We start from the raw sequence: 27,111 nt of genomic DNA on the forward strand, positions 1-27,111 counted from the left end.
TGTGAACTGCTTTACGTATCTCGAAGGATTAACTCTGAGTTACGAATACAGTGTAAAATGTCAGTATCGTTGACTTTCTCAGCCTTAGCATGAACATCAGTGCATTTTAAAAACCCCGACGTCAAAAAGCCTTTAACACAACAGACCGCTACCGCCTCCCGAAGCGCCAGACCCGCCGGGAGGCAACAACTGTACTCTCCGCACCGCTCCTGCCGAGCAAGGTGACCGGGCGCCGCAGCCGCCCGCCCGCCCCAGGCGAGGCGAGGCGAGGCTCGGCTCGGCGCCGGCCGCGGGGCGGGGAGCGCCCCGGCGGGCCGGGGGCAGGTGCCTGCCCCTCCCCTGCCCGTGCGGCTCCGCGGGCGGCGGGCAGGCCGGCCCGGGGGCGGGGACGCGGCCGGGGGCAGGTGCCGGCCGCGGGGGCGGAGCGGGCGGAGGGCCGCGGGCCGGTGGAGGCACCGCCCGGCCGCGGCGCGCCCTCCGGGGCGGGCTCTCTCCGCCCTTTCCGCTGAGCGCAGGGGGAGGAGCGGCGGCGGCGGCGGCAGCGTCCCCGGTCGGAGCGGAGCTGCCCTGCCGGGACCGGGGGGCGATCCGCGGGCTGGCCGCGCCGCGAGGGGCTGAGGGAGCCCCGCGGCCTCGTCCCAGCGAGAGCCCGGGCCGGGCGCGCCGCGGCGGCCGCGGGCAACGGCGGCTCCCCCTCCTCGCGCCCCTCTGCGGGGCCAGGGCGCCCCCGAGCGGCGGGGCGCGGCGTGCGGCGCTGAGGGCTGCCCGCGCGCCGCCGCTCTCCCCCTCCCTCTACCCCTCGTCCTCCCCCTCCCGCTCCCGCTCCCCCTCCCCCCGCGCGGGGCCGGGGCTGAGGCGGCGGCCGGCGGGCCGGGGCACAGCACCATGCTGCCTCCGCGCTCCCCGCGCCGCTGCGCCTGACGGGGGACGGGGGGAGCCATGCAGCCGGCGCTGCGCTAGGTGAGCGCGGCGCGGCTCGGGCCGGAGCTCGGCGGCCAGCCCCTCAGCAGCGCGGCGGCACCGGCACCAGCGGCACCATGAGGAACGGCGATGACCTAGAGGGCTTCGACGGCGAGGCGTCCAGCACCTCCATGATCTCGGGGGCCAGCAGTCCCTACCAGCCCACCACGGAGCCCGTCAGCCAGCGCCGCGGGCTGGGCGGCCTCCGCTGCGACCTGGACTACCTGCGGAGCACCTTCGGCAGGATCAGGCTGGCCGAGGTGGTAGGTACCGCCGGCGGGGAGCGGGCCCGCCGCCGCCGCCCGCGCTCGGGAGAGCCCCCCCCTTCCCCCCCCCCCCCCCCCCCGGCGGGCTCCTTCTCCCCTACGGGTGCGGGCGGGGAGCGGGGGAAGGCACCCCGCGGCGGCGGGGCCGTGCCGCTCGTCCTGCCGGCCCGGCGGCGAGGTGCGTACCTGCGGGCGCGGCGCCTGGCGGCGGCCCAACCGTCCTCCATTTCAGGCGGCCGGGAAGCCCGGCGCGGGCCGGGAGCCGCCGCAGCCGGCCCGGGAGCGCCGTGCCACCCGCCGCTGCCCAGGCGCTGGGGCGCGCGCTGTTCGAGCGGTCACCTCCGCCGGGTGCGAGGGGTTGTGTCCGCCGCTGCGGGGAGGCTCGGTTCGGCCCGGCAGCTGCGCGAGCTGCCCTCCGGCCCCCGCCGTCCTGCCCAGCCGCCGTCCCCGCGGCCGGAGGAAACGCTGCTGGCTTTCGCGTGGCTCGAGGTGCGGCCGGGCTTGCGCCCGTCAGGTGGTGTGGCAGCGGGAAACGGCCCGGGGTAGGCCTCCATTACGGTAGGTTTTGTAGGGGCGTCCGGCTATGCCGGTTGATTTTAGTAAAAGATTGTACCGCAGTGTGCGTGCCCCAGGGCCTGCCCGTGCCCTTAGATCACTGGGGTGTTAAAAAAAACTCCGTCACGACAGGTTTCACGTAGGTTTAAAAAAAAAAAAAAAGGCAACTTCTCAGTACATTAATACTTCCATTTAAATATTAGATGTTTTTTCACGGTGATGGACTTGCCGTAGAGAGGCGTTGGAGAGCGGCGTGGCTGTGGCTGGAGGCACGCACCGGTCCTGACCCGGTGAAACTGCCCCGGCAGCCCGCTCGGGCAGATGTGCTGCCCGCCCCGCTGCCTGTGCGTGCGGGCAGCCGTCGGGCTCCTGGCTGCCCCGCGGGCCCGTGCCTGGCTGCGAGGCGCGGCGTGCGTGTGTCGTGGTCCTGGGTCCCTCGCGTGAGGGCCACACGGCGGGTGGGCACTGCCTGAAGTTTGTAGGTGAGGAGCTGCGGGCGTGGGTTGTCCCTGGGGGTCGACTTGGGTGCCTGCAAAGCATTCGCTTGTGTGCTTGCCTTTAACAGGCTGAAGTTCCTTAAGCGCACAGAGTAAAAGGAAAGAAACCCTGGAGAAAGAACCCCCAAACCCACGTTTTTTCCGTTCTGAATTAAATGTAAGCTGTATTCGTTCATGTACTTGGAACAGCTGAACTGTTTAGTTTGATGGAGTCCATGCAAGTCTTACAGCACCGTAGCAGCTAAATGTCTAATAACACCTAAGCATTTTGTCTGCTTTTCTGCTGATGATGCTGACGTTTGTCTTCATCTGATCTACTTTCAAAGTCACTTTGATATTAGTATTTTTTAAATCAACAAATGTGTTTTTCAGGATATTTTAAAATAGCTGTTTTATGAAAATGGCAGTAAGTTTGAAATACATTTTTAAGTAGTTTCTTATAGGGTACTACAAATTGTTTTCCCTGAAAATGGGTGAGTTCTTTGAGGACTGTGATGACAGAAACATTTTAATATGTCATATATTTATATATAAAACTTCATTTAAAACCACTGCTGGTTAGTATAAGACAAAGCTTGCACACACAGGTTTCATGTAAAATACATTCGAAGTATCCTAGGTTCAACAGTGACACAAGTTTGCAGAGAACTGCGGTGATGAATCTATGATAACGTTTTTACAAATACCCAGTAAAATCCAGGATTTGGAAGTGCTGTTTGTTTTCTTCTCATCTTCTCAGTGTAGAATAGAATCTGTGGTCTGCAAGTGGTAGCAACGAGCGTGTTACCCAAGTAGTCTAACAACAGGGAATAGCTGTATATGCATTATGTGTATTCAGGACTGAAGCCAGAGAATCTGTCATCACTGTGCAACATCCACCTGTCTTTGAACTGTTAAAAACTGTCCATGTGGTGGAAATCCTGGGGTGGTGCTTCCTAATACGCTGAAATAATCTGCCCTCAGGATTTTTGTTTCTGTTCCTGCTGCTGATCCTTTCTGTAATACACTAGTAACTGTGGCAAGTCATGTTAAAACCTTGTAATTAAAATGAGTGATTACTGATCATGAGTAAATGAATCCTTTATTATTAAACTCTGATTTGCTTGGAACAAGTTCCAAAAGTACATGGAGTACACCTCTTAATTTTTTAAGTCTTGTAAAGAAAGATGGGGGGAAAACCACACTGTGCTGGAGTTACAGATACGGGAGTTTTCTTGTCTGTTGAACAAAGATGTCACTACTTCCAGTAAGTCGTTAGGAAGACTACGTGCAGATCAGTATCTTCAGGAGAACTGAGTAATGCTTTGTGCCTTTTTAGTAAGAGTGATCTGAGCTCTTGCTCATGGTTCCTATGGAGTGTATGAAAGCAGTGGGTCAGAAGTTAACAAGAAATTAAAGTAGCTAGTATAGGGTGGAAGCCTATGTACCATCTCAACACGTTTAGTTTCTGCACAATTGTCCTCAAAAGAAGCTCTGTCTAATTCATGGTTATGACGGTAGAGCAGACTACTGAATTTTGCAAACCGATGGAAAACTGAGCAGTTTTGGAAGAGAAAGAAAAGAGAGGACACATTCCACAGTGCACTTAATTCCCTTATTTGTCAACTATAATTATTATAATTATAACGTTTAATAATACCTTTATGAAAATACTGTAGGAACTAAAATGTATCAAAGTCCATAGTATAGAACTCTAGCTCTTAAAAAACAAGGAGGAACTCCTCTTACTGCACACAGGAAAACTTAAAAAAAAAAAAAAAAAGGCAACTATTGGTTAAGATAAAAGGTCTCTAAATATATTCTAGTAAAAAGAATGCTACGGGAAAGATTACAATACATATGCTTCATTTAGCATCAGGATTTGTCTTAAAATACATATATGATTGGCAGACAAAAGTATCAGCTCAAGACAAACGTGGCTGTTTATTCTAATCTTCAGTTGAAGGACTTTCCGCAAATTAGTTCGTAGTGCTGTATATGAAGGATGACTGTTGGGCATTGTGGCTGTCCCGGTTTTGGCTGGGATAGAGTTAATTTTCTTCCTAGTAGCTGGTATAGTGCTGCATTTTGGATTTAGGATGAGAATAATATTGATAACACACTGATGTTTTAGTTATTGGTAAGTAGTGCTTCCACTAAGTCAAGGACTTTTCAGCTTCCCGTACTCTGCCAGGTGCACAAGAAGCTGGGAGGGGGCACAGCCAGGACAGCTGACCCCAACTGCCCAAAGGGCTATTCCACACCATATGCCATCATGCTCAGTATAGAAACTGGGGGAGTTGGCTGGGGGGCAGCGATCGCTGCTCAGGGATGGGCTGGGCGTTAGTCAGCGGCTGGTGAGTGGTTGCATCACTTGTTTTCCTGGGTTTTGTTTCTCTCTCTCTTTTTTTTTGTTTTCCTTACAATTTATTATTATCATTTTATTTTATTTCAGTCATTAAACTGTTCTTATCTCAACCCACAAATTTTTTGACTTTTACTCTTCTAATTCTCTCCCCCATCCCACTGAGGGGAGTGAGTGAGCAGATGTGTGAGGCTTGGTTGCTGGTTGGGGTTAAACCACAACAGGGGCTTAAATGGCTCTTCTTCCAAATGCCCATTTTTGATTGTCAAAAGCAGAAGGAACAGGGAAGGGAGGGGGATGGATGGACCAAAACCAAGTGACTGAAAATAGGTGATTGCAGGGCTGTATTATTTTGTTGTAGATTTATCTTTATTGATTCAAAATATTGTTACAGGACTTGTGACAAGATGGAAAGCAGTATGACATTTTAGGCATATGGAGTAATTTAAGTGCTGCTAGAGGGGAGAATAGTTTTAACTTATATTTATTAATATTTCAAGAGAATATGCCCTGAAGTGTCCTTTAAAGGGGCACTGACATAATGGGTTATGATAATGATTCATGTATAGTATTGTGCAGCTTATTTCTGAGTCTTATTTTGGCTTTCTTTCCCTTGACTTCCAGAAAAGGTTGAATAGCATTATGGTTTTTTGTTAATTTTAAACTGGGTATGCAAACGAAGAAAACTGTATTTTACTATTTAGGGCTTCTTATTAATATTCAAGGTTAAGTTGAACAATTATGCCGTACATACGGCTGCCTGCTAATGATCAGTAATATTCAATATGAGGAGTAGCGAGGAAGTAATAAAAAGGATCCATGTGCAACGGCTTAGTATTGAACTGATTTTCCTCTTTTTGAAAGTTTTGTTGTTAGGCTGGTGAGCTTTTTGGAAAGTAGCTCTTTTGCCTGCATCTTACTGTTCGGTTGAAATAGTTGCATGTGTGTTTATTTGGATCTATGAGGAAACATCTGCTGTAACTGGGGTTGGAGCTATAAGCCTCTTCTAAAGAACGAAGGAAGGTGGTGAGTGTTGGACCATATCAGGAAAGGAGTTTTCAGGGCTGCTGGGGTGGCTGAAACACCTGCTTGGGTGTCATCAGGCAGGTGGGAAGTAAATGGTGTGAAAGGGAATGAAGGGGGGGTGAGACTTAAAGTAGTACGGAGCTCTCGTGTTTGGTTTTGTGCCTTTTTTTTTTTTTTTTTTTTTAATGAGGCTTTGAACTTGAAATGGAAGTCGGGGAGAAGCCAGTACACTTGTATACTAACTGAAGAAATGCTTTTTCTTTGGGGGAGTTGAAATCTAGGTGGAAATTTTCTCAGCTGACTTTTCAGCATTTAGATGGAGCAGTACCTTGCCATATGGCAGATGTGAGAGATTAGATAGCTGTCCTTGGAGACCAGAGCAGAAAAGCTCTTCGGAGTTTATTTTCATGGTTTAGTGTTTCTGGCATGGTTTAATGTTTCTCATGCTTTTGGGGGCTTTAATACTTCCCATAGATATTATTGTACAATAATCAAACAGATATTCCTGGAAAACTTTCCTATGGACATCCTCAAATGCTTTGTTTCATTTCAGTACTTCTTACCCATTCCCTTGAATTTCCTAAGGAGAGTCTCTCCTTTTTCTGAGTGCGCTTGCTGAAGAAAGGTTTTTACTATGTGAGGAATCAGGAGGGGCCCATTGCTGTTGTCCAAAAGAGATGGACTGGTTAGCAGGTATCACCACCTCTTTGCTGGAAATTGTTTGACTTTAGATGAGATTGCCTGCTTCCCCCCCCCCCCCCACTTTATTTTTGTCTTCAGCTTCTCTAAATGCATTATTATTTTTCCATGATTGTATAATTCTGCACCTTCAAGGATCTTGCTATCATTAAAGTTGGGTGTAGACACATATTTCCCACCAAAATTCCCATGGTGAATCATGGCTGCCTGTTGTCTGCTTCTCAGTTTCTATGGGCACTGTAGCTCCAGGTGACCTGTTCCTCAGGCTCCAGGTGAGTTATGAGGAAACCAGGCAGGATCCTGTTGGGAGTCTTGTTGGTTCTCACCGGGATCCTGCCAGGTTTTCACAGGGACTTGATTTAAATTAACATATATCACCTTTAACAGTGGGCCAATTGATGTGAAAAATTGTGCCTGGCCAGTTCTTGTGACACTGGCAGTAGTTAGGAATGGTTTAACTGGAGCAGTAAGATCACAGAGCAACCTTCTGATGGAAGTAGTAAGTGTCAGAAAACCTTATCATGTGCTAGCTTAGAAGAGGATGGCATTTGTGGTGGTTAGTGATGGCCTCTGTGGCTCGGACAGCCCTAGAATTTCTTTTCTTCATGTGTCTGTTCCAAATGCTACAAAAATCCATCAGAGACTCCTTTTAAAGAAGATAATACTTCTGCTTGGGAGGTCTCCGAGCTACAAGTTGCTGATGAGTGTACTGGGAAGTATCACTGCGTGCTTGCTCTCATCTTGTTCTCTATAGCATATGCTATTGCCCATCAGTGGAGTCAAGATTTTGAGCTAAATGAAATCTGGTGGGAATAGCAGTTCATATGTTCACAATTTTCAGAATAAAAGGTTCCATCTTCATTGGTGGAGAGTAGCTGAATATTGGAAAACGTCGTTTTGTGGCTTACTGTCATTATACATTTCCAGATCCAGAAATTGGTTAAGGCCAGGACTACAGTAAAATTCTTTGCTATCAGGATCTATTGCAATGAAGAAAATGGAATTCAAAAAGCCTGTAATACACGCCTACATGGGTAATAAGACTATTGAGAATTCTCATTGTTAATTATATTAAAAAATCAGAGTAATAAAATTTATGTTCCAAGGAGTAAGCTAATTGCTAACTACTAGAATCCAGTTGAAAACTATTATGAGGTGTTCAGTAATCTCATATTTAATTATCGCTGCCTTCTTGTGCCTTCAGCTCAGCATCTCATTCTGATTGCTTCTGGAGGGGACGATTAGATGGAGTCCCCAGCCTCCCACCCCAGTCCAGTGTGTCACATCTTATGGCATGTCTAACTCTTCCCTGCTCCTTTCTCCCTGGGTCTCTCTGCAGTACTACTGTGCAGCTGCACCACAGTGTGATCCTGATCTGCTTCATTTATGGGCTGTTAGAATGGGGAGTCGGGTGCTTTACAAACAGTTGTCATTCTGTAAATCAGAGAAGTTACCAGTTAGCCACTGAATGCAATGTGAATAAATTGAGATTTCTTTCACATTAGTTATTGTAAAGTTTGGTTTTATGTAGATGGGGTGTTAACTAAGCTACAGAAAATGAGACTGTACCTAATAGAGGTCAGTAGATGACGTTCTCTGCATGGTAGGGTCTTTCTGCAGTGGTCAGGCCATCGGTCCTGACGTAAAGCATTCAGTGGTCTCTGTGAGAAGCAGAGCACTGCAGGAGGCATCTGGGCCTTCTTAGGCAGCTTCGGTGTCGCAGGCAGCCCTGACGTACCTGTACCTGATGTTTTTTTCCATAAGTGATAGCTTCACCTTCAAGTTTGCTTTTGTTCATTTGTTCTGCACTTCAGAGGTATAGAAACCTTCCTTATTTCTGGAGTGAACTTAATTCTAGCAAATTTATAGCCATTTCTTCTTGTATTAACATTGCCACTTTCCATAACTACTCCTTACTCCTTTGTGCACTTTGAAACAGCTGTCTGCACTCAGCCAGCCTTCATCTTGCTGCACAAGGCAAGACAAAATTGTTTTGGACTCTGATCGTAAGAGGGGCTCTCTGGTCCCGGGACCATCCGGCAGCCCTTCCTTGCACCACTGTCTGCCTGAGGTAATCGTTTCTCAGTAGGCACAACCCGAGTGGTAGGTAACCTTTCAGGTGTGTCTTATCAGTGTGTATGATGACATGTCACTTTTCAAGCCTCTGCTGGAGATACCTCTCCTGTTAAGTCCTAGGATTGCATTGGTAATTTATAGTAATTTTGTAATTAACTTCCACCTTCTATTCTCTTATAATTTCCAAACAATAAATGTGCATTTATGTAAGAAATCCTTGTGACTTTGTGTGTTGTATATTGAGCTTTGATTCTCAGTGGTATTTGTAGCTCCTTGTTCAGAAGATGTTAAGTATGACAGTGGATGCTGGTGATCTTTGGCATTTGGTCCTAGAAAAAGACTGTTACAATATCACATTAAAAGGATCAGGCTTGTAACACACAAATATGCTTAGAAATCCTCTTTAGGTGAACCACATTCAGTGTCTCTGAAACGCTTGATTTCTCTTTGGAAAGATTTTTCTTTAAAGGTTGTAGATCTGCATTGCTGTGTGGCGATATTTTTGTACTGACTCGTACCATAGAGGGAAGAATGATGAGATAACTCTGTTCAGCTTTGCTTTTTATTGTTTCTGTGTGCAACTAAAGAAGAGACACTGGTTGTCTTCCCACAGAAAGGTGAACGGGTTTTGGTCTCTTTCATGGTGTCTCTTAACTACCATCTGGCCATGGTAGTTAAGTCCTACTGTCAGTAGTTGTAACTGGTAGTTACAGTCCTACTGTTAGTAAACTCCAAATTCCTGTTATAAATTTCTCTCTGAGATGGTGGATAGTTTTAAATTCTGCTTTCAGAAGAAATTTCTATAATCTCTGTAATAAGTATGCTCTATTTTTCCCTCCCATTATGAACCAGTGTAATAGTAATAGATACACTATACTAATTGTAGATGCTGCAGTAAGAAATGTAGTTCTAATGGTGTTATTATTTGGAAAGCTACCTTCTTTTCTTCTAATCTTTCTGGTAATGTCTTTTCTTGATGAGCCTCCCTAGTGATTTAATTACCATTTTGAGATAAGTAGACAAGGAGAAGGACTAGAAATTTAAGAGATTGTGTTTTTCTTGTAATATAATCAGTATAGGAGGAATCGGCTATTTCTGATGCAAGTTAATGCATCGTTTTGTGAAATCAACTTGCATATTTTTTGATAGTTGTCTTCCTGTGCTCAAAATTGCATTTCAGAAATACCTGCCTTGCTTTTAGACCTCAACAAATAATTTTGTACTGAAATTCTGTATACAAAGAGGACTAGATGTGCAATAGATAGACATCTTAACAGTGGGTCAACTGCTGTTACTCCGTAGTGGTAGTAGCTGCTACTTCTAAATTGGAGCTGGATTAAAAAAAAATACATTCTGATTTTTAAAAAAATAAGTCACCTAATTCTCAGATGATTTATGTAGTCAGTTGCTTCCAAAACATGGAAGTAATGTTTAGATTTCTCTGGAACTCATACCATCAACTCTTCAGAATATGGGAGGAGGAAAGCAAAAGCTGGATAACGCCAGCCTGATGTAGAATATGTGTAAGAACATACAACCATGAGTAGAGGAAAGATGGGTCAAAAATATTACTGACTATGGGCAAAGAGGTCTTAGAGCTAGTGTAGCACTCGCCCAAACTGAGAAGCCCATGCAGTACGCAACAGCATGAATCAAGTAACGCAGTCTTTACAGTGACAGGTCTCAAGCATTGTTTTGTTTAGTATGTCCAGGATGAAATCTGTACTCAGGCTGCAGTATGTTACTAGAATGGTATAATGCCTGAAATGTGGTTTCAGGTAGGCAGAGTAACTTTTTAATGTTTTAATCTCACTGTGTGCAAATTAAACTGGGAACTATAACTCTGAGTATCACATTTCTGACTATTGTATTTAATTAATTGTAATTAAGGCTCTGGTATTTAATGCCTTAGCTTGTGGAAGGATATGATATGTTTTTACCCAAACAAGTGTCTTCAGCATTGTCTGAAGTTAAACTTTTTAAATATGTAACTTGATATTCAGGTGTTGATGCTTGAATAATGTCTTGTTCAAGACACTTCTTTAAATTTTCTTTAGCTTGTATGTATGTTCACAAAGTGTTCAGCTTGCAAGTGAGCTGAACTTGTTCATGATACTTCCCTTCATTACAGTATAGCTTAAAAGCATGGCAACCATGTGGCCGGTATGTAGAAATATGTCCTGTGCTTAGATCTGGAGTTGCATATGGTGATACTTCTGCTGTAACTTTCACTTAAGCTAAACATTGTTATTTTCAAATGCTATAAGTGATACAGCTATAAATGCTATAAGTGATACAGATAAAAGCTGCTAGTGATACAGCACTACTCATAACAGTTCTGGCAATTTTTTGTGAAATTATTTTATGAATCACCTACAAGCATTTCCATATTAGTACTGTACTTTTGTACTTTCTAAACTCGAAATGTTCATGCAAGAAAGCAACAAGCATGGTTGTGGTATTATTAAATACTTAAGTTCTACAAGTCTTTAATAACCTTCAGTAACTTTTGTCTTATGAAATTATTTTCGTGCTAGGAACTGATATTGCCACTTGAATGTTGTGAATAAATTAATTAGTTGTTTGATCATATACTCTTCTAAAATAAACTAATTGTTGCATTTAATGCTTAGAAACTTTTTCTCTAATGTGGATGAAACCTTTTATTAAACATTGGGATCTTTTAATTTTAGATGATGTTATCACTTAGTAACATTTTTAAAGTATTTTGGAAAAAGTGTGCTTCCAGAATTATAGGATAGTGTCCTAAGCCTTTGAGATGTTCAGTATGTTTAATTCATGGTGGCAATGCAGTAAGAATGGTGACCAAGAAGGCGAAGGCATTGTTGCCAGAGTCTCAGGGCTTTTGTGTTGTTAACAACATTTTATAGTCCTCTGTTTGCAGCGTGCCAAGTTTGTTTGCAGTCTTTAGGCAGATCTGTTCTTGAGTTACAAAATCAGGAGTAGGTGGATTTGCAGTTATGCAATGAAAGTTTGTGGGCTCTTTTCTATTTTGGATCAGATACTTCTGTATAATGCTTCTAAGACGGTCTAAACAGCAAGACGGGCTTGAAGGTTTCATGCATTCCCCAGTACAGCTGGCAGCGCTCTTTAATGTTCTGGCCTACATGTATTTTTTTAATGTTCTGTTTTACCAGTATGTCTAGACTCTTTTTGCCTTTTAAGGCATGGCATCTAAGGGGGCCTTCAGATTGCAATCTTGGGAACGTTGGGATTGCAAGGACATTTTGCACCATTTCCTTTAAACAAAAACAACCCCAAAAAACTTTAATGAATTCTTTAGGACTACTTTAAGTTCTTGATTGTTTTCTCATTAAAATTCCTTTCTTGTTTTAGTATTTGTGGGATGTTTGATGTTTACTCATAATTGGGATTAAATGGGGTTTTAAAGGATACAGAGTGATTCTGATAGTCTTAAAATAGAACTTTCACTTTTTAAAATAGCCTAACAGGCTAGTTAAACAGGAGGCTGTGCAGATCAAACACTTGACAAATTTTATGAGTACACCCTTACTTCTTAAAACCGATTAATTTATCCTACTGTTTGTTACAGATTTACAGTAGTGTGTTTTAATATTGTTTTGACTAGCCAGGTTTCCAATGCAGGTTGGCCTATGAATGTGAATAGGAACACGAAGCCAAGTCAAAAGTGTTGATTTTTCTCTTTTTTTTTTTAGGAGCTGAGTAGTGAATTCTCATGAGTGAAGCAATAGCCAAATTTTTTTTACTTTGTTTAAAAATCATACAAACACCATCTCAGTAACTTGCTGTGTTCCAGCAGAGAGCATGTGTGTGTATGTACCATACAGAATGTGTGTGCAGCCTGAAGACAAAATAGGGTAACTGTATATCCATTTTGTTTAAATAGCAAAGATATGATAAATTATGAGTTCTTACAGCTTGACTTAATAGAAAATACTAGGAAATGGACTGGAGAGGATACTGTACCCTTGCTATAAGACTGGAGATGGGAAGTTGGACAATGTACTCAGAGGTCCCTCTCCTGGACATGCTCTCTTGAGCATCCTGCACAGTTGTTACTAACAAACTAATAAATGCTGATACAAAACTAGTGACTTTTAGTGACACTAACTATTAAATTAGTCTTTAAGACAAACAAGAATTACCAATGGTTTTTAAGGAAGCTAAGTTGTATCTTCCCCTGCCTTGGTGACTGAAAGTGAAGGTTATTAAACTTCCTGCAACTCAGTTAAGCTAGATTTTTTTTTTCCATTTTGTTTCCTGTAGTCAGTTTTTACTCTGTGTTACTATTGTAGTAAAGCCTGCATGAGTAGGACTAGCAGCAAATGGGACTAATGGAAAAATATTTTATTCTTCTGCCCCCACTGTCTGCAGCTGGCAGTAGCTGAGGAAGATGCAGAGGATTCCATGTATACAAAATTATTTTTAGTGCAACACTGAAGAGATACATTATATTTTTTTGACCTATTTTTACCTAGTTTGTTGTCCCAGTTTCGGCTGGGATAGCGTTAATTTTCTTCCTAGTAGTGCGTTTAGTGCTGTGTTTTGGATTTAGGATGAGAATAATGTTGATAACACACTGATGTTTTAGTTGTTGCCAAGTAGTGCTTCCACTAGTCAAGGACTTTTCAGCTTCCCATGCTCTGCCAGGTGCACAAGAAGCTGGGAGGGGGCACAGCCAGGACAGCTGACCCCAACTGGCCAAAGGGCTATTCCATACCATATGCCATCATGCTCAGTATATGAACTGGGGGAGTTGGCTGGGGAGCGGTGATCGCTGCTCAGGGGCTGGACTGGGCATCGGTCAGCGGGTGGTGAGCAATTGCATTGTGCATCACTTGTTTTGTATGTTCTTTTGTCATTATTATTATTATTTCTTCTCCTGCTGTCCTATTAAACTGTTTTTATCTCAACCCACAGGTCCTACTTTTTTTTTCCGATTCTCTCCCCCATCCCACAGGGCAGGGGGGAGGGTGAGGGAGTGGCTGTGTGGTGCTTATTTGCCAACTGGGGTTAAACCATGACACTTGTCTAAGAACATGATATGCAAATGCTGGTCAAATTGTAGTAAAAATTGGACTGGAAGGAACTTAGTTGAGTAGTTTTACTGTTTAAAAATTACCACTTTTCTGTTATGTCCGTGATTTAATTATGGTGTCTACCAGCACTCTGGAGCACTATTCTGAAGTCTGATGTGGACGTATTGCAGTGGGTAGTCTGCAAGAGTTCCCTTTGCCTTGTGGCGTGTCCCCCTCTGCTCCTCGGGCATAGGCGTGGGTATGCCGAGGCTTGTTGAGGTGGCCGTTCAGAGAATTTTGCTGTCTGACCTTTGTGAGTTGCAGCTGCCTCTAAGGAACCTGCCACGTCTGGCACCAGGCAGTATTGTGAGAGAGACTAGCTTGTGATGTTTGGGAATTAGAGAGATGGCTATAAAAAGCTATGCTTGCAGGTGTCTGTCAAAATAAGTATGAGCCAATGAATGGGAAAATTAAGCCTCAAATATCAGGATATGGTTAAAAGGGGGGAAAAAAACCCCTACCTGAGCATGGTAAAAACCCCTACCTATAATTTACTGTTTTATGTCCACTCACTGAAGCCATTGGCACGATTCAGTGTACTATAGATACAGAATAAGCCTTTCCATTGATGCGTTGTTCATTTCACTGGGTTGCACAGGCATTAAGTGATTAATACAGCATATAAATGGGAAAGTTAGAAATGTATAACTCAGTATGTTGGGATTTTGTTCATTATTGTCTTGCAGGACCTGTTGCGTATGAAAATATTTTGAATTACGATACACATGAATTGTATCGTGTGTATGGGGACTGGAGGCACAGGTTCCTGTGGAGAGAAATCAGTGGGAGAAACTGGTTACATTTTGCATGTTTTGTTTGCCTTTGTTTAAAGCCTTTCTGTATGATCTTCAAATGAATGTTTCTGTAGGGTTGCTACAAAACTGTTGATGGGCTTTTGTTTATGGGACAGGTGGCATGTTACTTTCCTTTTTCATCTAATCTGGAAGGTATGTTTGAATCTCATTCTAGTTTCTGTGAGGAAATGTAATGTGCCTAAAACAAATACCTCCTTGCAATGTGCCTTGGCTTCAGGTTCTCTTCAGTGGTTCTTTTGGTCATCTGCTTGGTTGGATAAAACCTGAAATATACCTAAATCAGAGTGATTTTTTTTTTGTTTGTTTGTTTGCTCGTTTGCTTTTTGTTATGTTAGGAAGATGCTTGTGTTCTGGTTGGGTGCCAGTGAATAAGACAAACTCGCAGTCAGGTCTGCGAAGTCATGCGAAGGAGGGATAAGCAACTTTTTACAGGTGCCAAAATAACAGTGGGTGAGGTACCGATGGAGATGGGCACTGAGAGGGGGGTCACGAGGTGACTCTTCCAGGCCCAGCGGGGTGCACCCCTAATGCCAGCCGGCACTGGTGTGAGGGGCCGCCTGGGCAGGGACCCTGCTCTTACAGGGAGAAGGGGGAGGAGGTGGTGGCCATGGCCCTGTCTGCTGCCGCAGCCCGAGGCCACCTTGCGCGGAGCAGCGCAGCATGGGTCTGCTCACTGACACCTCCAGAATGAGCCGTGCGGGAGCTGTGCAAACCAGGGCTTCGCAACTGTCTGCGTGTTCAATTATTACTTCGAATGCTAAAATGGATTTACTTTGAGGCCAATATAAATGTAACGTGAAAAAAGTCTTAAATTATTTAGCAGTAACAGGAAGAACTGTGTTTGTTTTTTCTTTTAAAAATCCCAAAACGTAAAATATTTCCATACTGTAAAATACTATTTGTTTAGTGGTATTTGAACTGGAATTGGTTTTGCATTTATCTAGCAGATAAGCATGTTTGTTGTATAGGAGTGTCCAAGCAATAAGCAAAACACTGTACTAATGCATAGTTAGCAGGAAATAAGTCACTACTTCATGTCTGCAGCTTTTTTTTTTCTTCTAGACTCTATGATTAAGTTAACTTTTAAAATTGATGCATTTCTATTTTAGCCAGTTGCGAATCTATTCTGTTCACCTTAGTTCAGGCCAGTTAATTATTTTTTTTTTTAGAAGAAGTGTTGGTTTTGATGTACTTAGTGTTGTTTCAAAACAACTATCATTCTGTTGTTAACGTTGAGTGTTGATTGCCCTTGTTCTTAAATATGACCCTTTCTTGTAATACGCCATCAAAATGTTTCTGGCCTCAGAAATATGTTCTGTATTTAGAATTGGTCTTTTGCCTAAGTTGAGAAAAGGAAGTCTGCAGTAGCTGAATCTTTCAGGGATTATAGAAAACTGCTGGAGGTGGCAAAAGATCAGCTGATTTAATAAGGATTCCACAGTATTTAGTGCGCTGAAGTCTTGCCACGTTATATCCAAAAGTGAACTAAGAAATAATGAAAACTTAAGGATTGCAGCTACATGTAAAACTCTAGAGATGCAATGAAGATCTGAAATTTAAATATTCTATTATTTCTGTTGTCACCACCACAACCAAATCAGAGTTGAATTTGGAGGTTTGGTTGAGTTTCTCTGGATTTGTTCAGTGTTGTCTTTTGTGCCATTTTAGTTTATCCAGGGTGCTGAATCACTGGTGCTTCTTAAGCTTCCCTCTCTGGTAAGCATTGTTTTCCTAAATTTTCTGTCTTGTAAGGAAAGTTTAATACTCATTTGTGACTTAAGGCTCCTTGCAGTCCAATTACCAGAGTTAATAACACATTTCTTTTAGTCTTAAGGATGCAGACTAGGAACAGGCGGGAAGTCAGTCATTCTTCTGCTAGGGTAAAAGATGGTTTCCTGCTGGAGAAGCAGGACTGTGTTTAAGCCATATGATCCCAAATATTCATATCTGTGCCAGCTGTTTTAGATGTGGGAAATGCATGTGCTTTGCAAGGAATGAGACCCACTTGGTTTCGTACATTAAGTTGGGACTGCTGGGCCAAGTAAATGAGAACAATAAATCTGGGTTTTAATTCAAGAAAGTTTAATGTCTTCAGATACTTTAAGTGGTGTAAAAGCAATTTATTTCTTCTCTATTTTGTGCATATGTATTCTTCTGTACCATTAATTTAAACAGTCTGGATGTAAAAATGTCTTGGTAGTGTGACATTCTTACTAAAATTCTGTGGGTATTTTTCAGGCAGAAAAAATGCTGACCATTTTGTGGTTTTTTGGAAATCATGCATAATTATGTCATTTAACCACACAATAAGGCTTTCTGTGGTAACGTTTTAGATAAACAGGAAAACTCATTTTTTACTTTGTTTTCATTGCAGACTGCCTTTTTTATTTTTAGTGCAAAGTTGTTTGATTATTTTCTTCAAAAATAAAACACAACATGTTCTGACAGGAAAAATACACTATTAGCAACCTCCTAAAAGCTCTCTTTCAGCATTGGTGCCTGTCGTAGCACATTTTCTCCATTTTGGGGAAATAGTGTTTTATGTCTGACGTGCCCGTGTTGCCAAGAAAGTGATGTAAATATAAGCCATTTACATAGCCCTAAGGCAGATGATTTCTTCATTAAGGGCCCTTCTCCAGGGGAATTTACAGGAAAGTCGAGATGAATACAATAATGGTAGGAGGCTAATGTGGCTAAATTAAAGGACATTGGATCCCAGTATAGAGGCTCTCTTTCAGGAATTAAATGGCCCTAAATTGTGGTTGCTTCATCCCCTTCCAGTGAGGGGCTGCTTCACTCTGAATGGAGCCTTTATGTGGGGGTTCAGTGCTGTTTAATAGAAGTGCAATAGCCTCGCACTATACCTGAGTTATCTTAGCAGTCCTGAATGTCCCAGACAATAAAATTGGGTAACAGTTTGCCAGTTTGTTCAAGGCAAAAAGCACAAAAATTCATCATTGGGAAATATATCTCGTACTTAATCCTCTACGTGGAGATTTTTTTCTTCTGCCTTTGCATTATGTGGTGGTGGGAGATGAGGGATGAAGAGCAGGGGGAGGTTTGCTGCGTCACAGAGTTAGAACTCTATTGCACACATTGGGCTACAAGTCTGAGCAGGCCCAGACCTTTTCTCAGCTTACCCTGAAGTTCATTCTTGTTAATCCTGCTTTGTTGACCAGACTCTTGCATCTCCTTTGTTCAAGAAAAAGGTGGTAGGTGCAGGTAGCCTAGGATGCCTCTGCGTGGACCTGAGCATCCAGTAGAATAAGCAGATGTTTCTGTCATGACAAAGGTGTATATCAATACAATCTCCACTGTACTTACTTCAAGGAGAGAGGAAGTAGAAGGGAAACCAAAAGCAACTGTTAAAAAAGAGAAAGATAGTAATAAAAGAGAGTTATACAAATCTCAGGATATTGGAGGAATTAGGGTGGAATAGAAAACTTTCTGAAGTACTCAGCGCAGAGAAAACCAGATGGAAAGGTTTGTTTCATCTATCAGAGGAAACTTTCTCTATTGACTCTGCCTGAGAAAGCTGTAGCTGTGTCATTTGTGGGAGGCAGCAGTAATTCATGTAAGAAGAGATCTCCACCACGTTCAACTTCTCATTTGTCCACAGTAAACCAACCTTGAAACTTCTGCTTATGGAAAAACTTGTCAAAACTCATCACCCTGAACTATGAGAAGAGGTGTGACTCGAAAGTGGGGGTCGCCTCCTGCATTGGACAAATGGCAGCATGCATTTCATTGGCTGAGACCTGTGCTCTGATATGATACTGGTTTTTTGTTGGTTTTTTTGTTTGGTTGGTTTTTTTAGCTAGTCCTGTAACTGCAGTCAAGCGAGGCAGACGCAGGCCTGGATAGATCCTGTCTCCTGGTTTTCTGAGGTAGCATTGGTGACTTGTGTTACAAAGCAAGAGCGGAGCTTTAGCAGCTGGGGAGTGGGGGTTTTTCTCTGCTGCAGCTTTGTGCCTCAGTCATCTGGGGCAGTGTGAGTGTCTGCCCCCTCAAATGGTGTCTGGATGGAGCATGGAGGCTTCCCAGGAGGGCTGGGGGGTCCTCCCTCTTCTCAAGGGAGTGTGTATAGCCAGAGTGCTAAGGCAAGGCACCAGTTTCCTCTTGGATGTGTGGTGTGGCAGAGGGAAGAGCATAGGAAGACCTGGAGAAGTGACATTTTAGGTCTTTGAGCCTTGGTCAGCTGTGAGCGGCATGTAGATTAGCTAATTCAGTAGGCAGTGATGGGTGGTAGACAGGCAATGGAGGTAAACGTAGAAGGAAGATGTTTTCATTATAGTTACAGAGGTCTGTGAGAGAACAGGAGAAAATGATTAGTGCTAAACCTGCACTGAAGTCCCTCAGAAAATAAGCTGGGGTAGCTGAGACCAACGCTGACTCTTGGTCTGTCTGCAGTTTGCAGTGGGGCACGCTTACGATCACATCAGTCTGCTTTATGGCCATGTCGATCAAGTGGTATTCTGGGTGGCAAAATTGTATTAATTCACTACTTAATTTATATATTGTGTCTCATAAATTATCTGTTTCATACATTTAAAAGTGCAGAGAAAAGGAAGCATTTTTCTTAGAATGTTAACACATTCTTTTTTTTAAATGAACTTGATCACTGAATGAACCATGGCCTTTGGCAAGCTGCTTTGGCTCACGTTGCAGCATTTACACAACACTTTTAAGTAATGTAGCTGACTAAGTCATGGGTTTGAGTCTATAATGTATTTCACTTTCATTTCATGGTTCAGAGTAGTTAGCTTTTTTGATTAGAAGCAAAATTAGGTTCACCTCTGAGTGGAATGGCCAGTGAAAGCAGCACTAGTGTGTTTTTTATAGAAGATTTGCATTAGTTGTAGTTAATTGCAAGGATGCTTCTTCAAGTTTATAAATGTGTAGGAGGACAAGATTACCGTGATGTTTCAAAGAGAAAATATTTCTCCTGAAAGACTGAGATTTATTGTGTTTACGAAAAGGGAAGTTTCTGTGGGAGCATAGCTTTTTCTGATGAGGTGATTAATTTGGATTTTATTTTTTTGTCATAGCATTCATTGTGAGACAAATAATGTGCAGTTAACAGGAAGGCATTATCTGTAGCACTGGTAGGATGGATAATCTTTGAGAAAGGTTAAGTATATTTTTATTGCAAGAAAAATGGTAACACATTTAGTTGGAATCTTGCTTGAGGTACAGAAGTGTTACAGATAAATTGTATGCATGGGAATGTTCTCCTTTCCCTGTCCCCCCAACCAACAAGTGCTCAGGTGTCCTGATCCACTCTGTGATGATAATACTCCTGTTAATAGTCAGTTATCGTGCATGTTTCCAAAACACAGCCTCCACTTTGTGGCCAGAGTCTCCATCATAAACTGAAACAATTGAGGTTTTCTCCCAGCCTTTCTGATAAACATATCAATAGACTTGGGCTGCCACAACCCAGACCTCTGTACACTAATGCCGCTGCACGTTACTTAAAGTAATGGCACATCTTCATCTTTACTTGCATTTAAAATGGTTTGGGTTAAGTCAAACCTAAGTGTACACAGCTAACACTTTTTCTTGTAAGAGTGTGTCACAGGTAAATGTCTTTTATAATTTCTTAAGGGATAAAATGAAATCCTAAGGTAGAATTGCTCTGAGGCTCATTAATTATTAATTCTGAGCTTGGGAATATATAAGTAATGTGATGATTAGAGTTCATTGCTTTAAGTGCCTCTTCATAATTCATTTGTGATGCTGTATGCAAGAAACTCTTTCATCTTTTTTGAGCTTTGACTGCTAAGATGGGTACATTAGCCTTGAAGCAATGCTATCTGGTATGGAGAAGAGCCAGTGTAAGATTTTTATCAGCAAAACAACAGAGAGTCCATATGCCAAGTAGCAGTTGCCCAGTGTAACAACTGGCATGCCAGAGTTTTTGGCTCCTTTAGCCTAATGTTGGTGGCACAATTCAGAGCTGTTCATATTTTTAGAAAATGAGTCTAATATTGTTTGGGTTTGTACTACAGTATTTCTAGAGAATATTGCAGAACCATTTCTTTTAAAAGAATAAACATTTTAGAAGTGTCGTATCAAAAATAGTGGCAAGAACAATGGAGACTTTATTATATCAGAACATCTAAAAGTTAAAGTTTTGCCAGCTAACGTTTAGCGTTAATACTTGATCCTGCTTGAAATGGCTAAGATTTTTTTTTTTGATCTTTACTTTTTTATTTTTAAATTGTATTCAGTGTCAGCTTCAGTTATGAGGCTTGTGTTCACACAAAAGGTGGACTTCATTACATGCTAATACTGTAAAATGAAGCTGTGTTCTGGACAGTATTTTTTTGTGTGTGTGTGTCATTGCTGAAATCATAGTTTGACTTTGATTCTGGTTTTCTGAATGTTCCATTTCACTGCATATTCTTTCTTTCTTTTTTTCCAAAGCTATTCAGTGTCAAAGATAAAATCTGAAGTTAAGTGTTCACTGTAGTCCTGGATCTCCATTCAGAATGTTTGATGTGAATTGGCCTGCTGTATTAGGTGGCAAAAATTAGAATGGCATGCGCTCTCTTAAAGAGAGCGTACTAAGTGAACTGTGAGAGACTTCCTTACCCCAGTGTGAGTTTTTTTAATTAAAACTGTTTTGCTTTGTTTTAATCTTTTTTAAACTTAAATTAGCTACTGTATTCTGAAGTATGTGGCAAACAACGCATGCAGGGTATTGTTCTTTACTTAGAATTGCTGCTGATGTTGGCGGCAAAAATGGTAACTTCTTTCAAAATGCTTTTTCTTCATTTTGCTTGTTTTGTTGTAGGAGGCAAAGACAAATTAATGGATAAAGCATAAAAAGTGCTGGAAGAAAGTGTATCTGCAAAACATTATTGAAATTGGCAAAAAAGAATTTAGCAGAAATTGATTTGTACTGTGGCTTCTGTCAATCTTTTAAACTTACGTTTTGTTTGAACAAAACCTTCAAATTATGGAAGATTTAGTTCTGAGGAGGCTATCCCCCAGAGTTCTTCATACTCAAATTGAAGTGACTTATTACAGTCTCATTAGAATTTTGCAGCAGAGCAAAAAAGTGAATTCTTTCTGAAAAACGTAAGTGGGTAGGTGGGAGGGTTGTCTTGAAAACCAAAGCAAAATGTTCTTAAGGCCTTCCTTGCTTGCCATGGAAAATTAAAACCCAAAACAAAACTGTCCATGCAACTGGTTTTCTTTTACCAGTTACGTTTAAAGAGGAATCAGTTTGAAACTTAGTCTTACATGTGTAAGTTGTATAGTCTGTGTAGGTGTAAGTGGTAGCTAATATTGGTGTATGGTTTTTATATATTTTAGTTTTGTCCATTGGGCAGATTTTTTTATGTATAGTGAGTTTCACTGTTTTATCCTAAATAGTAAATTAAACTGTTGTCTTGCAAAAGTCTGCATTTGTGTTAACTCAGCTGAGATACATTCTGAATTCAGTGTGACTAACCATTATCCCAGTTAGATGTATGTGTTTGCAGCACCAGGAGTTTCTTCTTCATCTGTTAGTTCCTTTTTTATTGTCTTATTAGTAAGGGAATGATAAAATATGGTTTTATATGAAATATAGCATATTGATGATAAAAAACATGAAAAGGGCAGGCATTTTTGGAGGCTGGTAGAGATCCTGAATCTATTCTATTTTGAATTGATTTAGATCTCAAGTTGGTAGTGAATTTTAAATAATAGCTATTGAAATGTCTTTCACAATCACACTATATTAATACTATATAATTGAGCTTGAGCTTGGCCCACAGACAAATGCATTCAATCTTCAAGTTTTGGAATAGCATGTCATGAGTGAAAAATGAAATAAAATATTTGAGGTGCTGTTTGCATATTAAGCCAAGGGCCTGAAGGGGTTTCATGCCTTTCTGAGTGTCTCAGTGATTTTGATGTTAGGCTCCTTGTAATTTTGCTAAAATATACTTTGTTGAACAGGAGATATCCAGAAAGTCTTGCATTAATTTGCTTTTGTTTTTGCTCTTTAGACAGTGCCCTGTTATAAACTAAAATCACACATTCCTGAGTGTAAACTGATCATGTTCCCAATGGAAATTTCAGGAATACTTGTGGCTATTTTCAAAATGTGGAAATCTATTTATATTTTTTCCACTTGTTTTTCTTCCTAGGTTTTGGCACTGATTGCTTTCATCTGCATAGAGACCATCATGGAATGCTCCCCTTGCGAAGGCCTTTATTTCTTCGAGTTTGTGAGCTGTAGTGCATTGGTGGTTACTGGAGTTCTGTTGCTTATGTTCAGTCTAAATCTTCACAAAAGAATACCGCAGATCAACTGGAATCTTACTGTAAGTTCACACAAATCCTCACTCTCTTAAAAATAGCTGCAAATTTGTTTTTAAGTTTGGTTTTTGAACTTTACTTTCTACTGTTGTTTAAGATTGTGTATGAATGTTCTTTATGCTGAGTTAAGTATACATTTTGCTTATATTTATTTTGAATACTAACAGCAGAAGGAGCTTTGCAATGTAGCAAGATTAAACTACATTAAACAGAACTAAAATTGTCTTCTGGTAGATTCTCTTTGGAAGGAAAAACTTCCTGCTAATGCCAGCAATTACAGTTTGTGGATGAAGTGGATAAAAATGCAGCCTGTAGTTATTTAACTTTGACAGATGCTGTATGTACAGTAGCCCGTTGTTCTCTCTTAAGCTGTTTTCTATATTAGGACAGCCATGCAACGTATATTTTCTTATGCAGATTAATACAATCATCGGGTAGTAATGTAAAAAATGATGTGCTTTCTGTGAAAATCAGGTGTTTTGAATTGCTTAAATAACTATTAAACATTGACTGGCAGTGCTTAATGTGTTCTCAAATACAAGGAGTTTTAGGAAGAGAAGTGCTGGCAGTGCACATTCCTTTTGTACAAGTCTCCATTTCCATGCTGTAGTATGAGTTAAACTTTCAGATTGGGTTGCATAAACACAGGTCACAAAATCAATATGTTAGTCATACTAGCAAAAGAGCTGTCAGCTTCATGGACAATATTTATACCAACTTCTTTGGATAGTACAGATATGTATGTGCCTATTGTCTGTTTTATTTTATAACAGTAATTTTGTAAGTCCTGTTGGAGACCAGTCCCAGACATTTCTAGGCTTCTGTGTGATTTTGTTTGTTTGTTTGTTTGTAATGTAATTTATTAATGTTGCAGTTTGCAGTAAGTGTAAGCCTAAATGACTTGTCTAAAATGAGACTGGAATGTGGAATTAGATCATTCTTTGTACCCTGGGGATGTGTGATCTGTTGAGAAACTCTTCCTAAGAGTACTTGGTAGGTACCAAGAACTGAGAACTGTGACTGGTAACTGTAGGTGGGGGAGATCTAGGTGGCTTGCAAAACAAAACCAGTGGAACCACGGGAATATTGCTGGGTTGTCTTGCCTTTGCTCCTTTTGTCTCCATTCTGCCAGTATTGTCACCACTTTGTGGCAAGCTGAAAAGCAGCAGCTGCAGAGAAAAGGTAGTCTCTGTTTCTGTTGCCAGCTTGGTGGTTTAATGAGCATCACAACAGCCTGACAGCCAATAACAGCAATTGAAGACCATCTTTGTATACCACACAGTTCTGTACATGCTAGCAGGATGTACAGGAGCATGATAACAAGTGTGTAAGTGTATCAGTGTCACATAAAATACATTATGGTTTTGCTGGTGTGATGCGAGTGGTCTCACAGTGAATACTAGATCTAGCTTATGGTCAAAGTAAGTTTGACGTCAAGACTTTTTATCGAGAGGCTGCAGAGCAGTATGCATGGTGTCGATGACTGAGCTGAAGTTGTATATCTGGAACAGTCAGTTTAATGACTCTGCATACCCTTGGTTCTGTGTATCTGTACCTTTTGTTCTGTTGTTGAGCCCTGTGGCACACTTTTACTGCCTACCAGAACACTTTGACAATATGTTGAACATACATGAGTACAGAAGCCTAAATGCAGCTCTCTGCCTTTCCCCCCAAATCATGCAGTAGGTATCAGTGTGTAACTGGTAGGTCCTTTCAGCCACTCTGACTACTTACGGTAGTTGAGTGACAAGAATTGCTGTTTTGAGTGCTGTGTTACTTGTCTCTGCATAGCACTGTTAGTGATCTTTTGAGAAAAGAGGGCTTAAAAATCCAACCAGTTGTGGTGTGGATTGTTTTTTGGTCCGTGTCCATACCCCGCCCCAAGTTAAGTATTTTGGTTTTTAGGGCAGTGGTCACACTCTGAACCCCCTACCTAAACAGCATGGAGCAACATGACACGGTCAGAGTTCAACCTGAAGGGCAAATGGAATACACTGCAAATGCCTTTGCTTTAGTTCATATTGCCAGAACAACAGAGGTAGAAGTAAACTGTCATGATCTCGCAAGTCTCATTCTTTTAGTTATGTACTGAAGATGAAATGCTTCTTCCATCATTATACCAAAGATCTCTAACGTGAAAGTGAGAAGAGAACTGGAAGCTTCTGATCTCCATTAACTGATGAGACCATCCTTTTTCCTGGTCTTGCTTACTGATTTTTAACAATCATTAGTGTGATAGAACTGATGCTCTGAGAGGAGTGTGGGAGTATCTTCATTATTCAGATAGCTGTAATCTGCTGTTGCATGTACAGAGTGGGAGATTGATGGCTGCTGATAAAACCCTATGGGAGATTACTTCGGCAAAGTTAGTAGGAAATTTAAGAATGTAGAGTTGTGGCCACATGTTTTTTTGGCTTATTTTGGCATTTTATTCTTTACAATTTAGATGTATATTCATACGTTATTTGCCTCTTTCAATATTTAGTACTCCCCTGTGTTTTGATGGTTATTTTGATAATTTTGCAGCCTCTGTATATGATGCAGTTATCACAGGAGCTGCTTTCTGAACAACAGACTTTGACACTCCTGAATGCTTTAGGAGGAAGTCACTCCTGCTTATGTATAAATTCATTAATGTACATGCTTTAAAAAGATATGTATGACTTTATAACGGGTACTTCCCTTGTGAAAAGTCTCAAACTTTGCTTTTAGAAGCTGAGTGAGAAGAAGAAAGTGTTACAGTGCTTGAAAGAATTTAATAGTCTTAAATTTAGGAAGAAGACTTTCTTTAAACACAGCACTTGCACAAACTTCCTAGGAACCATTTGCTTTCAAATGATCCTACATATTAGAAAGTACCAGGCCATCAACTGCTATTGTCCAACACAGGATTGTTTCCTTTAGGACTTTATTAAAATTAGATTTCTTTCTAATGTGTTGTGGGTATTGTCTGATGTCCACTATTCCTGGTTGGAATGAAAATGTGACTCAGTATATACTAGCATCTAACACATATGCAAATTTACTAAATTTTTTAAAATATATCTTTTCAGCCATTTTAGCCTCAAAAATCCATTTTGAGGAAAAGAGCTTTGTTTTGACCCTAATTAGAGACTTGCCAACCATTTTCACATTTTCCTGAGGTAATCATGAAAGAAACATGGAGTTGGTGAGACGCTGGAGTGTGTTGGGAAGAGGCAGGTCTGTTACAGTAAGATGAAAGAACAGTCACTTGTCTGTGTTGTGCAGCACTGGCAATATTATGCAAAAACGCAAAAGCTGGGGAACCTGTCAGTGGAAATTTCCATTTCCTTTATGCTTCATAGCTCAAAGGGAGCCTATTCTGCAGGGAGACTTGCAAGTGTCATAGGGGAATGAAGATCACACCACGGCAGAGATTTGTGCTTAACTGACGAGCTGCTGCTTTGAAATGTTTGTTTTCAGAGTTGACTAATAACTGAATGTTAGCTATAATTTTGTGTTTGGCTAAATTACCCTTTTTTTTTTTTATTCATTATTTGAATCTCATGTGTTGTACAGGGAGAGCTTAAGATCTTGCAGCCAAACCGTGTGGATGACATGGCCCTCGAAGTAGGGATGGGGTAGGAAAGTTAACAGAAGTGTTTGTAGTAACTTTAGTGTTCTGTTGAATTTGCATGGGGTTTGCCAGGCTTTCTGACAATTAACTGTCACTGCAGAGTGGATCCACCGTAATGCTGTGGTACTTTTTTCAGGGCTGAAAACTGAGGTGACTTGGGGAGTAGGAGAAGTGATGGCAAATAGCTGAGAACACTGAAATTTGACAGTGTCTCTTGGATGACAGTTACTATGATGAGAGAAATGTGAGTCATTACAGACATAAATCATTGCATAATCAGCCAGTAGAATGGGCTGTTTATGTCTGTGTGTAGGAAAAAGAAAAGATCTTCCAATAGATTTTGATGATTGATTTAAAAAAAAAAAAAATTTTTTTTTTTAAAAAACATCCACTGGAGCTCTGGTAGTGTATTTTGTGCGTGTGTGCGCGCAGCTCTGAATGCAGAGTTTTTCAGCCTAGAGCAGCCTAGATGAGGCACAGGATTGAGCACAGCACAAACTAATGAGACTTCCACCAGGCTTGTTAGCCTGGACTCAGTCCCAGGGAAGAACTGCTATAGGGGGGGAAACATGGGGAGTCAGGTGTGTCTCTTTGAAGACACAGATCAGTAGCTGTATTTTGTGCTGCCTGAAAACTTATTTCATCATCTTTGCAGGGTTGGGGTTTTTTCAGTTGTTGCAGCGATGAAACCTGGTGTGCAAGCAACTGACACTGAAGTAGTTGGCAGAAAAATTGATGTGGTGCCAGAATGACAAACTGTCTTGTGCCAGCCTTGGCTCTGAAGAGTGTAATTACAAATCTGTAGTTCAAAGGCCTTCACAGGGCAATCTTGATCTTTTATTTATTTATTTATTTATATTTTTCCCCTTCTATTTTGA

General features: G+C 41.7%; 1 protein-coding gene across 1 annotated transcript in view; it reads left to right on the plus strand.

Annotated features, from left to right (window-relative positions):
- The first annotated feature begins 507 nt into the window (after positions 1–507).
- Positions 508–27,111, plus strand: part of CMTM4 (CKLF like MARVEL transmembrane domain containing 4) — a 42,130-nt gene continuing 15,526 nt past the window's right edge. Inside the window, exons 1-2 of the mRNA XM_075510825.1 lie at positions 508–1,223; positions 22,464–22,640. Of these exons, the coding sequence (XP_075366940.1) occupies positions 1,038–1,223; positions 22,464–22,640 (363 nt within the window). The 5' untranslated portion in view covers positions 508–1,037. The remainder of the gene's footprint in view (positions 1,224–22,463; positions 22,641–27,111) is intronic.

This window comes from Mycteria americana, chromosome 8 (genome assembly GCF_035582795.1).
Source record: "Mycteria americana isolate JAX WOST 10 ecotype Jacksonville Zoo and Gardens chromosome 8, USCA_MyAme_1.0, whole genome shotgun sequence".
Lineage (NCBI taxonomy): Eukaryota > Metazoa > Chordata > Aves > Ciconiiformes > Ciconiidae > Mycteria > Mycteria americana.